The sequence below is a fragment of the Triturus cristatus genome, chromosome 6 (genome assembly GCF_964204655.1).
Source record: "Triturus cristatus chromosome 6, aTriCri1.1, whole genome shotgun sequence".
Lineage (NCBI taxonomy): Eukaryota > Metazoa > Chordata > Amphibia > Caudata > Salamandridae > Triturus > Triturus cristatus.
The window spans coordinates 331522203-331537690 of NC_140589.1; the positions used below are offsets into that span (position 1 = coordinate 331522203).

General features: G+C 41.0%; 1 protein-coding gene across 1 annotated transcript in view; it reads left to right on the plus strand.

Annotated features, from left to right (window-relative positions):
• NOL10 (nucleolar protein 10) overlaps positions 1-15488 on the plus strand; it is a 727799-nt gene that overhangs the window by 106768 nt on the left and 605543 nt on the right. The window contains exons 3-6 of the mRNA XM_085610703.1: positions 370-468; positions 8471-8548; positions 9070-9107; positions 13823-13959. Coding sequence (XP_085466829.1) covers positions 370-468; positions 8471-8548; positions 9070-9107; positions 13823-13959 — 352 coding nt within the window. The remainder of the gene's footprint in view (positions 1-369; positions 469-8470; positions 8549-9069; positions 9108-13822; positions 13960-15488) is intronic.

Below are 15488 nucleotides of genomic sequence, written 5' to 3' on the forward strand. Positions count from 1 at the left end.
GTCAAATGATCAGTCTGTCTAGATTTACCTTTAGGCTGCATGAAAGCCTTCGGCCTGCTTGATCGGCTGAAATCTGTCTAGGCACTTTTCTGAAAAAGTATACTTTTTTCTTAGGAACCTTAATGAAATTGAGGGATATCTGTGCACCAATACACACATGACTTATCGCAACTACGGTGTTCAAAACAAATCTGGACATTCAAAGCCCAGGCATTTTTGTGAATTTTGAAGCTGAGATTTAATTTTAATCAAGCATGGGCCATGTAGGGTTGAAATAGAGAATTATTGTTTAGGTCTAACTAAGTCTTGTGTCTCTGTTTTACAGCACTTCATCGGATAAATAACTATTTTATGTTGTTTTTCTTGCAGATGTTAGGAGAAGAATTGAACTTATCCAGGACTTTGACATGCCCACAGTTAGTACAAATCTTAAGGTTTCAAACGACGGGCAGTATATCCTGGCAACTGGTAAGTATGTTGTCCTTTAAATTTTACTGATGCAAAAAAACTTTTATACATGGAGATCTGTGCCATTATTTGTGTTATGCAGTTTATTTAAGAAACTGGTATCGTGTTCAAAATCTTGTCCAGCCAGGTTTAAAAAGTTCACGGTGTAAACTGTTTAAATAAGAGATTTTTTCCATGGATTACACCTTTTTGTGGAGCAAAGTTTTAACATTTATGTTATTTCCACTGGGAAATCACAAAGAAATCTAAGACCTACTTAGTTTTCTTTGACTACACTATTTCTGAAATGTATTTGTACTTAATTGTGCTGATATGTATTATTTCACGTATGTAAATAGAATGGTGTTGAGCTTTGCACATTTAAATTATTTTGTTTCTTCAGGGGAAAGCAACTTTTTGCCCTACAGAAACCGTGTTCTCTTTCAATATGGCAGTGTTCCCTACCCATTCCTTCACTACCCATTCACTTGGGAGTAGTACATTTCCGTCTTTACCCAGGGTGAAAAACAACTGGCATAACTGCTGTAAATATCTATAAACGTAAGTCTTTGTGGTAGTACATGCGATTTTTATAGAACCAGCCCATTCCTAGCCCTGAAATGCCAATTCTTTTATACCAGTGGAATTTCTATATTCATTAGTGCCACCTATATGCGCGAAATTCCAGCATTTCTCATCTGTGATTGAAGATTGGAATTTTACATTCATTACTTCCTGTTTTTCACACCAACTTGACAAATGTTTGCAGATTCTGGCCTTGGGTATTATGATATTTAAGTAACTTACAGGATTTTAATAGGTATTTTATTTTATGTTAAAGAATATTTTCAAAATTAGTTAGTTCCATAAGTAGAATTTTGTAAAATAGTAAAGTTTATTGGTTTGTATTAAAAATGTTCCCTTACACCTGAAGAAAGTTTAAAAGTTTGTTTTCTGCTCGTCTAGTCCCGCATCCTAAAGGCTGAAAGCAACCAAACTAGTCACTTGTCTTTGCACTTATGATGTATTGTTTGGAAATGGTTCCTTTTAGTTTTGTAATCCTGCTTCAAATATAACCGTAAATCCTAAGAAGGACAAAAGGCATAAAGGTTAACCATTTGATAAAATAAACATAATTACTAAATACGGTGTTTGATGAAATTAAACTGAATTAAAGAATAATCGGAGGGACTAAATTGAATTGTTTCATTCAGCATTAAAATGTTACTCTGTCAGTGTGTCCTATATGGACAGGAATTAAGTCATTATGTTTGAATAACTAAAGCAGCAGAGGGAATGGCTGTGATATAAGTTACAGTGAAACAATCGTATTGCATATAATTTGTCAGACTCCCTAGCAGACGAATTTTCTCAACATCTCACTTTCTCTTTTTCCACCCCTACAACCTGAAAACAAAGCAGCCAAACCAGATTGGCCAACCCCTTAACCCACCTCACCTCCCTCCCCGCACCCATGGCTCCCTCTCTATTGACCCATCCCACCATGCTTTGCCATAGAGAAAAGGCCATTAACCCCTGCACTCGGGCCACCTGCTGTTTTAGCTCATAGCCGAGGCCGACCCTGGGTCTGAGCCCCCCCAAATACACCAAAAGAAATGAGAAAAAAAAAGTGGGAAATTAATAATAGACACCATGCCAAAGAAGAAAAAGAAGAACCACCTTTTCACACATAATGACCAGCCCCCAAGCTCTCCAGAGAGAGTCCCTTCCATCCTGGGACAGTATCAGCATCCTCCATGACCATAACTTCTACCAGTAAGAACCATGCTGAATACCACTCTGCCTAAAGAAATAGAAGCGTGATTAAACATGACACATATATGAGCGCAAGCTTAGTTTCCCAGCTGCCATTTAATTAGCAACTCCTGGACCTTTGGGCCATCGTAGCAAAAGTAAGTCTGACCTTTGAATCTAATCAACAAAGTTGCGGGCTCCATAAAAGAAATAATTTCCTGTAGCCTCTAAAGTGCCGGCATATGCTCCTGAAGCTGAAAACCCTGACCACGGTTTGATGGCAAAAATCTGAGCAAACAACAAAGTCCACCCCTCAAGCCTTAAAAAGTGATTTCAGTGAAGCTGCTCGGTAAATCTCCTGCCACAAAATGCAGTTCCCTATGTAGATGAGAATGGCCCGGGTGTATCGAGAGGACACTTCCTTTTTGGGACCCTTGAATGGAATGTATTTATTTACTTGAAAGGTTTTCTATAGCGCTGGCTAGACCCGGAGGTATCAGAGCGCTTTACATGAGCAGAAGCAATCAAGAAAAGCAATTGTTCAGGCTTAAAAAAGACAAGCCAGTACAACTGACAATTAAGTTAAAGGGGGCAAAAAACACTTTACATGAGTATAAGCAATCAAGAAAAGCAAGTTATCAGGGTAAACCAAACAAGCAAGTACATTTCATATTAAGTTAAGGGGGGCAAAAAACTGGGTGATTCGCAGGTAATATACATCAAAATAATAAGATGGGGGTAACAACTCGGGCAGAGAAGAGAGTATCGACGGGGAAGTACAAATAGTAGAGGTAGGGGGTAAGGGTAGGTGAAGGGGGTGCTGAGCAAGAGAGGGTAAGGTCAGGGTAAACAGGATGATATGTAAAAAGGGAGAGTGAAGTGAGAGCCAGGAAAAACAGAAAGCTAACCAATGCAGGGGAAACAGAAAGCAAGGTCATGGGAGCGGAATACAGTTAAGCCGTCTGGATCATACAGTCAATGTCCCAGTCATTTAATGTAGAGAGGACTTCTCGGAACAGGCAGGCAACAAAGCCCTAGGATCATCACCTCCAGGGACCCCAGATCCTAGAGGTTATTTCTATGTGATCTGTTCTCTAGATCTTCCATTTTGGATGAGAGGCTGGAAAACTGGGATTCAAGAAAGTCTCCTGCCCCTCCCCCCAATAGTGGCAGGATTCAGTGGTCATGCCCTAGATACATCTGCTAAGCCAACCTGTGAAGACTGTGCAACGTAAGCCTGCCTATTAATAAATTCCAACTGACAGTCAGACCCGTTTGCATTAGTCCCATTAACTGAGGAGGCGTCTGTCAAGACGGGGGACTCCCTAGTAACCTCCATGGGCTGCACTGGAGAAGGGAGAGCCTGGGCTGCTGGGGTCAAAAGTGCTTCTTGGTAGCTCTACCCCTGGCTCTTATTAAATCCACTAGAGGCAGCTGAAGCAGGAGGGGGGCGATAAACGAGTCTAATGTCCTCTGTGAACACAGAAACAGACCCCCTAACCCATCCCAATAGAGCCAGCCACAGATGGGAACATACCAGCATTGCTACAGTAGCAGCTTCGTTGGCCATTTCGTGGGGGCCCACTGTCCCACCTGGACTAGTCCGGGCCACCCTTGTCTCGATCAGATAGGTGAGGAGTGGCTTCTAAAGATTGCATGGAGCTTATGACCCCCACACCAGACCCTTGCAGCTGCTGTCCGTATTATCCCCAGCTTACTGAGGAGTAGCCGTTTCTTGCCAATCTTTGGTGAGAAGGGAGCACTAGTTGCAGACAACCGCCGCCCTCTCTTCGATACCCCCTTAGCCAACATCCTATAAAATGAAAGACTAATGAGTCTGAACATAAGCCCCAATAAGTTTGATACTTCACTGATGGTCTCTTTGTTCACAACATTCAGCTCCTGCTGATAGGGAGTCACTTGCATCAAAGTATACAGCCACATAACAAGCAAAGTATCAGTCCAGAATCAGAGCCAGCTGCTGCCCAGTCTCATAGTGAAAATGAAAACAATGTAGTTGGAGCAGAAAAGGAAGACCTTTGATGCTCTCTAAATACTTTGTAGGAGGGGGACCCAATCCTACTCCTCATTGGATAGCTGCCAGAACTCGCTGGTCCAGCAACCAAGGACAGCGCCGATCCTCCAACACCGGAAAAATGTGGGAACGCCAGCCGTGGCCCCAGCGCAGCTCCGCCAGCCTTTAACAACGCCAGAAACGGCGATCCGCCTGCCCTCCACAGCTCTCAACCATCACGGCCCCGGTTCAAGCATGGCCCCCCTTCGAGGGGAAAGAAGCCTGCTCCGTGCGTAGATAAGGCCACATGAGGTGGGGGGCGGGGTGGGTTCTAACGGTTTCAGAACACCGTCCCTCTCCGATACATCTCTCAAGGGGCCAGACCCACGGACTAACCGCACTCCGCAATGACACACAATTTTTTTGGCCCTAAGAAGCTATCACTTTGATATCCTTTTATACCAAGATCCTCTTTCATGCCTTCCTTGTCATGGGGATAGTACCCCAACACCTGAGGTGGGCTTTTATTACCTAGTCTCGAACATTTCAATGACATAGCCATAGCCAATTATATGCTGGTTTCCAGTCTTCTTTACCCCAGTAAATTCCTAAGGGAAGTCTTGACACAAATGCAGGAGTATGTGAACGAAAACAAATACTCAACAATTGCCAGTCAAGTGGACACTGATAGTAGACATCAGAGGTGGTCTACTCACCACCATGAGTGAAAACCATCAGTCCTAACTGATTCGTCTGTGCCTAGTATGACCAAAACAATTTACTTTAAAGATTAGAAAAAAAACAAGACATTAACCACTCAGTCTTGGAAGAGATAATGCTGTTCCCCAACAATTTGAGTCAACTGATCGGAATACGGATATTTGCATCAATAAACAGCATGCTCAAGCATTTGTCGTTATCATTACTCTGCCATGTGTGTCTTTGTCCACTGGCTGAACTTTATTAAATATCATCACCTTGGTTCCAGGTGTACACATTTGATAAAGAGATTGTCCTTTCACTGAACAAAAAATGGTCCAAAACAAATTTAAAATTACAAAATGCTTAAACCACACCTACTTCAAAAGGAATCTTTTTTTTCTTCCCATAGATACAAATTTGAAATCCTAGTAGTGGGTTAAACAAAAAGTAGTATGACACTATTTCTTGGCCTGCAGCCTTCAAACCACCCTGTCTTTGTTCCGAAACTTGAAAGATCCAGAAATCATTTTTTATTTACATGTATCATTTGTACTGCTAGTAAACACTTTTGTGAAAGGATCCAACTTTCTCTGAAAGTGTGCCAGTTCTTGAAGCAGCACATGGAGGTGAGCTACCCAGATTACTACCAGTTTTGGTATCTCTAGGCTATGTGGTCTATAAAACATATCTAAACTATAGCTTTTAGTCAAAATATACAAATTCCAAATCCTGGTAACACGGCATTCAACATGATTATATTCATTAACTATAATATGCCGTTGGGCATATTCATTCAGGGGATAAAGTACGCATTTAAGAAATATCTTCAGAATACTTGAAAAGTGGTTTACAGAGAATGAAGAGCCAATAATGACAAGGACAACACATTCCCTGTCTCTTTATATTATATGAACTGTCATAGTACGGACAGCATACATCTAACATTTCTGGGTATTGAACACCTTGTGCCTCTTAGAGGAGATTGCATTTGATTTTTTCTGTTTTATCGATCTGAAATTTGATAGATTTCCTGTCTTATAACAGCTTAATTCTGTCTCATCGTTGATTATTAAATGTAATTGTTTTTAGGAGATTAACTAATAATATCACTAACACTTGTTTAATGCCATGACTTACAGCTCAATTAACATTTGCTACAACACAATATTATGACAGTTATTTCATGTATCTAATAACACGTAAAATGTTCTGCATCTCAAATGAAAGAAAGCAAGCTACCTAAATTAGCACAGGTATCAAGCAATCATAACAGGAACACATGGATGGACATGCAGTGAAAGAAAGCAGAGTATTTTCTCTATTTTCGTTTTTTTATGACTACATGCAGTTTATGTGATAAATGCAGCACTCACAATGCATAGAGAAATCAAACATACACAAGGTAGTAACAAGTGATATTAGGATATGTTACTTCCTAGGCTCTTTAATTTGTCATGTTCACATATGATACATGTTCTGTTTAGCCGGGTAGACAATGCCTAGAATAAATTGTTTGTTTTTCTTAAAAAGATGTAGAGTGGTATTTAATTCCGTTCTTTCGTTAACCACGGTTTGAAAAAGTATATTGAATAAAACAAAACACCTCTAGATGATACGTCTGTAAAAACAAGACACAGAAATAATGCACTATCTCCTGAACATTTGTTGTGTCCCCTCGACGGTACCTTCTAGAAGTTCCATTGTAACAGTTTGTTTGATGCATGGAGTACTTCATGTGGGAATCATAACGTACAAAACCCTTGATGCGGTGTGTAAGTGTAAGATGGCGAACAAAAGGTCACTGCTGCAGATAATCACAAGCTCATGGAGTTAACCTAAGAAATGGGAACTAGCAGAAACGAATCAAACACACCTTGAAGTCACTTCACTGGCACCCACTGTTGGCCAACGTCAAATTTAAGACTTCATATACCTTACCCAAATGTCTTGCTCAGCAGCCCACACTGTAGCTTCCTTTCAGGAACTTCTGGTCAGCCATTGCGGTGACTACCTGTCAACTAAACTTCAAAAGGCTAAAACATAGAAGGAGAACTCTGGGCATAGAGCCCTTGGCCTTATACTAACAACAACTACTCTTTAATGCCTTCCCGCCAGCAATGAGGGCCCACTGAACAACCCGTCCCTCACAAAGAACGGACTATTTGGCCACCACAATGAGTAACTGAATATGTTCTGAATCCTGCTGTACACAACAGACTCTGAGGCATTCCATACTAAATGCCTCATCTCTTCCACAATACTAACTGAACTCTGGGACAGCTGCCATTAAACTACTGCTGAACAATGATGTTTACCGTATGAATCCTATGGCCAGCATATACCCACGCAAAATTATTCATAGCCACATATTTGATTTTAAGTATGTGCCTTGAAACCCACACATCCACTCATTCTCTCACTTGCACATTTGTTCTCTGCCCCTAAACCCCTCACACTCTCTTCCTTACAACTAATCAAAATAAAGAATGGTAATGACAGATTAGGCAATAATCACAACAACTTTTAAAAAGTACCACTGTGGAACCATTACCCAAAGGCTTAGTGTTAGTTTACCTTCTGCAAAAATATTGAGATATCCTAATTCTGGTCAAAAACTGAATTAATACGGAGAGTTGTGGACAATGATAGATTCCTCATACCCTTCCTTTTCACAGTATTTCTGTCAGTTATCACAAGTGCCCAACGTGGTGTTAATTCGAAATACTTCTCTGAAGAGAACTGAACACCAACATTTCTATCCTCTTTGTGGTATCCCCCATGTCCTCCTAAGCTATCAGGCATCATTACCCTGGGCCAGATGAGACCTACTTCCATTGGTCGAGGAGAAATATTTTTAAACTTAACAGACCGGGTTTTCTCTAAGCAACCTTATTCTTTGGATGACCAGGATGCTCATCATCACAGACTGATCCATACAGATGTTTACTTTAACTAGCTCCACTGTGTGGTCTGTGTTTATATTGCTCGTTTGAAAAATCTACACTGACTAGGCTCCTGCACTTTCTGGTGTCGATTAGAGACTCCCAATATCATTTAGATTGTCTGAGGAGAGACTGGTTAAAGAATTAGTGATCTATAAAATGCACCTACAAATATGTTTGTAAAAAGTTATTCCTCCTAGAAAAGCGAATGGCAGGTCCTGGAAGGAAAAAGACAAAATTATTGTGATGGGAGTGTGTGGGTCTTACCTGTCCCTAGTGAGACATTGGAGTTTGACTGTGTAATGCATTTGTTTGTATTCAACTTCTAGGTCTCACGACTAAATTGATGAAGAAGAGACCAATCATTAATCAAACCTGGGCATAAAGCTTCAACTTACATAAATGCATTTGGATTCCATAGGAATTCCATAGGTTTCAGTAGTGACACTTGTGTTATTTGGATGCATGCAACAGAAAGGATTTGAAATTAAATGAGTTGTGACCAGGAACCTTACAATTTCTTTCCACAATAGATTAATGTGAGCATAACTATGCAATTCTTTTTAGGTATTTTGGCATTTGTCTATTATGGGATCACTTTGTGTTTCAGGAACATATAAACCCAGGATTCGTTGTTATGATACGTATCAGCTGTCCCTGAAATTTGAACGATGCTTAGATGCTGAAGGTCAGTTTGCATGATATGATACTTTCGTATGAAACGACAACGGTCTTCCATTCTTCGATTCTTCTTTCCCTTTCTTTCTTCATTCCTCCCATCTGTTGTGTTTCGTGAAATATACTTTTTCCAAGCTTTCTAAGGAAACTCATGTGTGTTATATTAATATTGTGTTATTCAATAATGCCCGGTTTTATGTGTAAAGCAATTTAAAAATTAAACAAAAATGCAGTAATGTTGGATTGTAATAAGAAACAATGTCCACAGTCAGTGCAAAGTTTGCATAATGGTGCAATCAGTTGCTTGTTGCAGGAGGATTGGTTGTAATGACACATAGACGTTTTGTATACTAGATCCTTCCTTTCAAAAAAGGTTAGCAGTACACCATTCTTCATCCATACAAACCACCACAAATCTGGTTGTTTGGTAAAACATCCGACATTGATATTTTTCTGATCTGATGAGGGTGCTTTCCCATAATGTTGCAAAATACAGTGTTATACTAACGTTTTAACTCTTTTGTTTTTCAGTTGTTAAATTTGATGTGTTGTCGGATGACTATTCAAAGGTATGTGTATTAGGATTCACTTTCTGTGTTTTTATAATAAAATATGGGTATTCATGTACCTACGTGTCGCTTCTTATAAAAACGTAAGCAGTGTGAGTTAATTTATAGCTAGTATGTGTAAAGTCATGCAGCAGTTTCAAAACAGCTGATTTACAATTGTGCTGCAAAAATATTGTAATGATATTGAGACCGTTTGGCATGACCTGTGACTGAGCCAAGATGATAACTTCACAACCCTACCCACATGCCCCTTGCTCAGGTACAGCTCCTCCATTAAGGCGGAGGAGTGTCACCCCACTGATTAAAATGCCCCTCACTTCCCAGAGATGAAAAATAAAATGGCAATACAGTTACTGTATTACCGTTTTATTTTTCAGTAACCCTGTCCCGAGCGTCAGGACAGGGGCAGGGCAGCAGCTGACTGGCAGCAGCAGAAAGAAGTTATGAGCAGGGCACTTATGTTTAAAGTGTGCCTGTCCATTTTGCCATCCCTCTTGTGACGGTCAGCCAGACATGCAGACTTAGACAGCTGGGTTGAGACCGAGTAAAGTGCTTCAGTGCCCTTTGGAGTACTGAGAGAGACTGCTCCCTCCAATCCTGGTGCTGCTGTCATGCTGAGAGCAGTGGCAGGATTGGTTAGGGGAGTTGCCTGGGGCCCGCGCTGAAGGAGTTAAGGACACCGGACGGGAGCGCGGATGTGCCGCAAGGTTGGTGAGTTTTCTTTTTTTAATGTCTTATGTATTTAATGTATTTAATGTGAAGCAAATCACTAATATACATTACATTACCGTTTTTAAGGTTATGATCATGTAATGCATATCAGCAATTTTGTTGATGTAATGTTGCCGTGCACTGGCACCCACCTCACATTTGCCCGCCACACCACTCCCTGTAGGTGGCAGCTGCCAGTGCCCTTGCCATTGACCCACATCCCCTTGGAGTTTTCTTCATTTCAGTTGATGAGTATTAAGGGGAAGGATTCTGTTGTGTAGATGGTTAACTTACAGAGCATGGGCTGTGCATCTGGACCCATTTAAGTGTTACAGATGTAGAACATTGGATCCTTCCATACTATCCAAACACTTGGTCTTAGTGCTTTAGATAGATCACTAGACTGTTATTCTGGTATTGACCAAGGTCTGGTAGCACTGGTGCCCAGGGCCTATAAATTAAATGCTACTAGTAGGCCTGCAGCACATATTGTGCCACCCACTCAAGTAGACCTCTAAACATGTTTCTGGCCCACCATTGCAGCCTGTGTGTGCAATTATAAACTGCCATTTCGACCTAGCAAAATGAACCTTGTGCTAGGCCTAAACCTTCCTTTTTAATACATATAAGACACCCCTAGGGTAGACCCTAAACAGCTGAGCGGGTAGGGTGCAATGTATTTTAAACGTTTGACATCTACCTTTAACTTTTACTTGTCCTAGTAGTGAAAAAGTCTTGGATTTGTTGCTCACTTCTTCAAGGCCTACCTCTTCAACAGGATAACAATGAGTTATCTTATTACATTTAATAAGTGATCATTTTCAATTGGGAGAAAGTAGGAATGTTACGTTTGGTGTCTAAATAATTGTAATTTCAAATCTATCTATAATGGTAAAGTTGGATTTTAATTTACAATTCTGAAAATGCCACTTTTAGAATGTTGGCATTTTCTTGTCCCAACCATTTGGTCCCTGCAGCCTCTATACTGGGTCACATAACTAGGTTTAGCTGTCAGTTGGTCTTTGTTTATTGCTCCCAGTCAGTGAGACAAAGGCGGGAATAAGTGTTGGCAGGAGGGGCCATCTCTGACTTGATTAGGGGGAGGAGTGGTCACCTAGTACACTTTCTCATTGCAAAGGATCTGCCTGAGCACACTTACAAAGGGTTTGACACTACTGTTTTGTGACCCCAGACACGGTGGGACCAGGGAAGGGAGGCAGGAACTTTTAAGCACCTATGGAAATTTCCAGAACCTTCTACTTTAAAGTGTGAACCAGGTATAAATATTAACCCTCTGGCACAACTCTTCAGTAGACCTCTTGACCCATGAAAGACTGAGAAGAACTGCTGTTCTGCTTTGAAAGAAGGACTACTATTTTGCTACCATGCTGCATGAGTGAATAGGACTAGACCTGCATCTTGATCCCAGAACCACCAAAGTGACTCCAAGCACTAGTTGGCTGGCTTCATGATAAGAGCCTCAGGAACAGAAAAGGCTCCAACCACCTTGAACCCAGCACCTGGACGTTGTCTGCTGTGAGTACTACTCCCAAGTGGTGCCACCCCAGTCCTGGACTTTTGGAAGTGGGCCTGAAGGTGCTCTGCCAGCCCAGCTGTGTTCCAATGAGCAGTACTGATGCAGCACAACACATCACCTTGCAGCAGCTTTGGAACTGCCACTGTGTGATGCATCCCTTTCTCAGGACCTCTCATCGCAGCCCACAGCTTCCTCTGAAATACTGCTACGCAACATATCCATGACACAGGTCTTCGCATCACAAGCCCCTTGTTGACAGCATCCTCAACGCAAACACAGGACTTTTATTGCAGCCCTGCAGCTTCTTTGTAACTGCCGCTGCACAATGAATTCTGGATGTGGGATCTTGCAGCACTCCACAAACCAGGATTTAAGGTACTCCGTTCAGCTGGCCTAACGTGGTCCCTGTATCTGCCCTGTGCTCCATCAAAGTCAGCCTGAGCTTGTGACTGGCCTGGTGCTGCCAGATATCCACAATTGGCACTTTGTGCTTTTAAGCACTTTTTTAATTTAAAACTTTAAAATTGCATATATCTGGTTCTACTGATTGGTTGTTTGTCGTTTTGGTCTCAAATAATTTATTACATTTTACTCTGTTTCTAAATTCGTGTGGGATTTTTCTTGTGTTGGTTTTCACTTTATTACTCTTTGAAGTGCTGCATAAATACTTTACACAAAGATTAGCTTGTGCCAAGCTACCAGAACATTGAGCACAGGCTAATTTGGGGTTTGCTTGTGACTTCACCCTAACGGAAATTGTGGCTGCTGCTTGAGTAGAGTTTCACCCCCCCTCAACCAGTAACCTAGTTTCATACACTATCCATTTGTGCTTTTCCCGATTAACACAAATACTTTTCCCGATTAACACTCCAGCAAGTTCCGGACAGTTAGTCCCTTGCTGATTTCCTTGGTTACCTATTGCCCCTTCTCTATCCATCATGCTGTTCATCCCATCATTTTCCTTGGCCTGCACAGCCTCATCCCTCCACCTCGGGCAGTAATATCTGTTTTCCTCAAAATGGCCAACCTTTCATGAACCAGTGTAAGGCACAGATCATTGAAAATTGTAATCTATAATTCTGACCCCTATAACCCACCTGTTCAACTTAACCCTCAAATGCAACTTAGCTCCCATCCTTTAGGATTTGCTGTGGTCTGGTATGTCCTTTGTGGTGCAGAGATAAGACTAGTCTGACTTGTGGTTCCTGTCTATAATGGCATAGGCAAGCTAAGTAACTATGGACTGGAATTGTGCCAAGAGTAATTCCTATTGGGTGAATTGAATTTAAGCATGCCACCTATCCCATTATGTGCTGACTAATGGAATCTCCCTGAGTAGTAGGGTATGCCCAAATGTGGGTTCTGTATTTGGTGTGCCACAGACCTCAAGCTGAACCTGACTTATGAGAGCTAGCAAGACTAAAACTGGTCTGGGGCCGTTTGTGTTCCTGTTCTGAGTGGACCAGGCCGGACAATTTGGTTTGGACTGTCTCTTGTGGGACAGGGTTAAAAATTATTTGCTTATGTTTGTTCCATGTTTTATACTTAAGAGATGAGCTAGAGGAGAATGTACTGCAATGCAGCCAGTAGTCATTGGCAGTGACTGCTTAAGTGGGTTACCTTAAAAAGTAGAGGGGTAGGCGTAATCTAGGTCATGAGCTCATTGTGCAGTAGGACTCGAACTGCAACTCATTGATAAGGTCCAACAAGGCCAAAACAACTCTGGGATTATTGCTTGTGTACCTGTTCAGAGGAGACTGGCCTTGTTAGGCAAGGCTAACATGTGTCTGCATATGCTTTGTCTCACTCTGTAATTGCACAAATGAACTACAGAACAGTGGAATGGAATGCAGTTCAGTGTACGGATCAATGCCTCAGATTAATTCAAAGAATCTAGCAATAACTTTTTTCCAACTACTGGCTCCATAAATTGAAAAACCCTCCGCAGATTTCTCCACTTTGCCCTTTTTCCTGTTATTTTCCAAACCGCCTAAAAGTATAGTATTTATTATGTAAAAAACGAACGCCTCTTACATCACTAACGTGGTCATTTCTTCTTGTCCTATGTCCTGATCCTCCCAAACCTCTCTGCTGTATTTGGGCAAGTCCACCATCCCACATGTTTGCATGCATTGACCAAATTGGGTATCTCCCAGACGGATTGTTCTTCCTCTGAGTTTGTGTAAAGGGTATTCAAAGTCTATTTGCACTCTTCTTGCTCCTCATTCATGGTACCCTGCAGGGGAGAACCAAGGGTTCTGTCCTTGGCTTTCTGCTAATTACCTTCCACATCATATTCCTAGGAAGCATTATGGCATTCTTTGGATTCCACTATGGTAGCATTTCCAACAGTCTTACACGTAATAAACTACTGTCACATTTTGAATTCATCTAAAGGGTTTAAGCACCATAATGTAAGATATCTAGAGAACTAGGACAGTTGTAATGTTTTGATTTCTCCTTCCAGATTGTGTTCCTGCAGTGTGATAGATACGTGGAGTTCCATTCACAACACGGACGTTATTTCAGGCTGCGAATACCAAAGTTTGGAAGAGATTTCTCATACCACTACCCATCCTGTGACCTTTATTTTGTGGGAGCAAGGTAAAAAAAACAGACAGCATTACTTCTGTTTAATTATTGACTTGTGACCGCTTGCTTCACTTGATCAGTTTACTGTTGTGTTTCAAACACAAAATGTCTTATTCGATGATTGATTTCTGCTTGGAATCCTGCTGAACAGTAAGTTCAGAAATCATTAGGTGATTTTGTCAGTACTGAATCAATGCTTATGAAATATACAATAGCATAAACATTACTAAGTACATAAACTGATTTCTCAGCAGAAGCAATATTTGGCGAACGTTGAAGTAGTGTGGTTGCAGTTAACTTGCGTATATCATTTGGAATATTCTCACTCGATGAAAACACCGAGAAGTTATGGTTTCAGTAGCAGAAGGCATTGCTGTGGTAATTGGAAGGTAGACAGAACATTGCTACTTTCGTTTTGGGATTTTGTATCAGTCCCCCATAATTAGGTCATTGTTTGTCTCTGAATTCCCATTGCGTAAGATGAACCTTCAAATCTTTTAGGCTTGGCTGTTGTTAATTATTTATAATTCTTATGATGAAATTTAGTCACGTCGTAGTAGAGCGCTTTGCAGGTAACAGTAAGAAATCTGCTTTGTCAAATTGAGAAAGGGGGCTGGTATGCTGCGCTAACAAGTATAGACAAAACAAGTCAATATGACAGGACAGAAGAGAATAAGCGCACTTTCAAGGTGTTCTGGAAAGCAAGAGGTTCAGGATTCATTTGTATCTTTTTCAGAAGTAAATTATTGGTTCGCAGATGAAAAAAAGAGAGAGCTTATTTCTGCCTTTTTGAGATCTTGACCTTCAGGTTTTCCGAGGTGAGATTTGATTTACTTTGTTCAGGTACATTTGGAACTGCCTTCTTAGAGAAGTTTGTCCTTCAGATATGATCGCTGTCTTAAGTGCATGACTTTAGAGGACTGAACACAGGCCTTACATTTTATACATGCTTCCATGGGCTGCCAGTACATCATACTCCGGATTGGAGGAATGTAGCATTTTTTTGAAGCACTGGTTTTCATATGAGTGAGAGTGGATTTACTAAATAGTTCAGTATGGTATTTCCTCCATTAGTATTGAACTAATGACTGGACTGCTGTTTTCAACTTATCTTGTGGTATAAGGGCCTTTAAATTCATTTAGTTTGAAGAGTGCATTTTTTGACTGTAGGATAGTATATGACCTGGATGTTTTGGGCAAGAAACAATAAAGTATTGGCTAACACAAGTTAGAACCATGAGGCATGCTGAAAAAGGAGTGGTAATTCCATTAATTTTCATAAATTGAGGTATATATGCTAAAAAGGATGTGTACCAACACATAATTCTCCCCCAATTATCAACAGTGTAAAAAAGATATAATAGTGGGCATAATGGGGTGTAGTGTCAAAGGCCAATGATAAATTCAAAAGAGCCATTTAGCTACCTTTTCTTTTGTGCTGACAAGCTCCCAGATCCAAGAGTGAAAAATAGGCATGGACCTTGATACCCAAGTGCCCAATACCAATGCCTCACTGCTTAGCAAAGATCATGAAAGTTTGG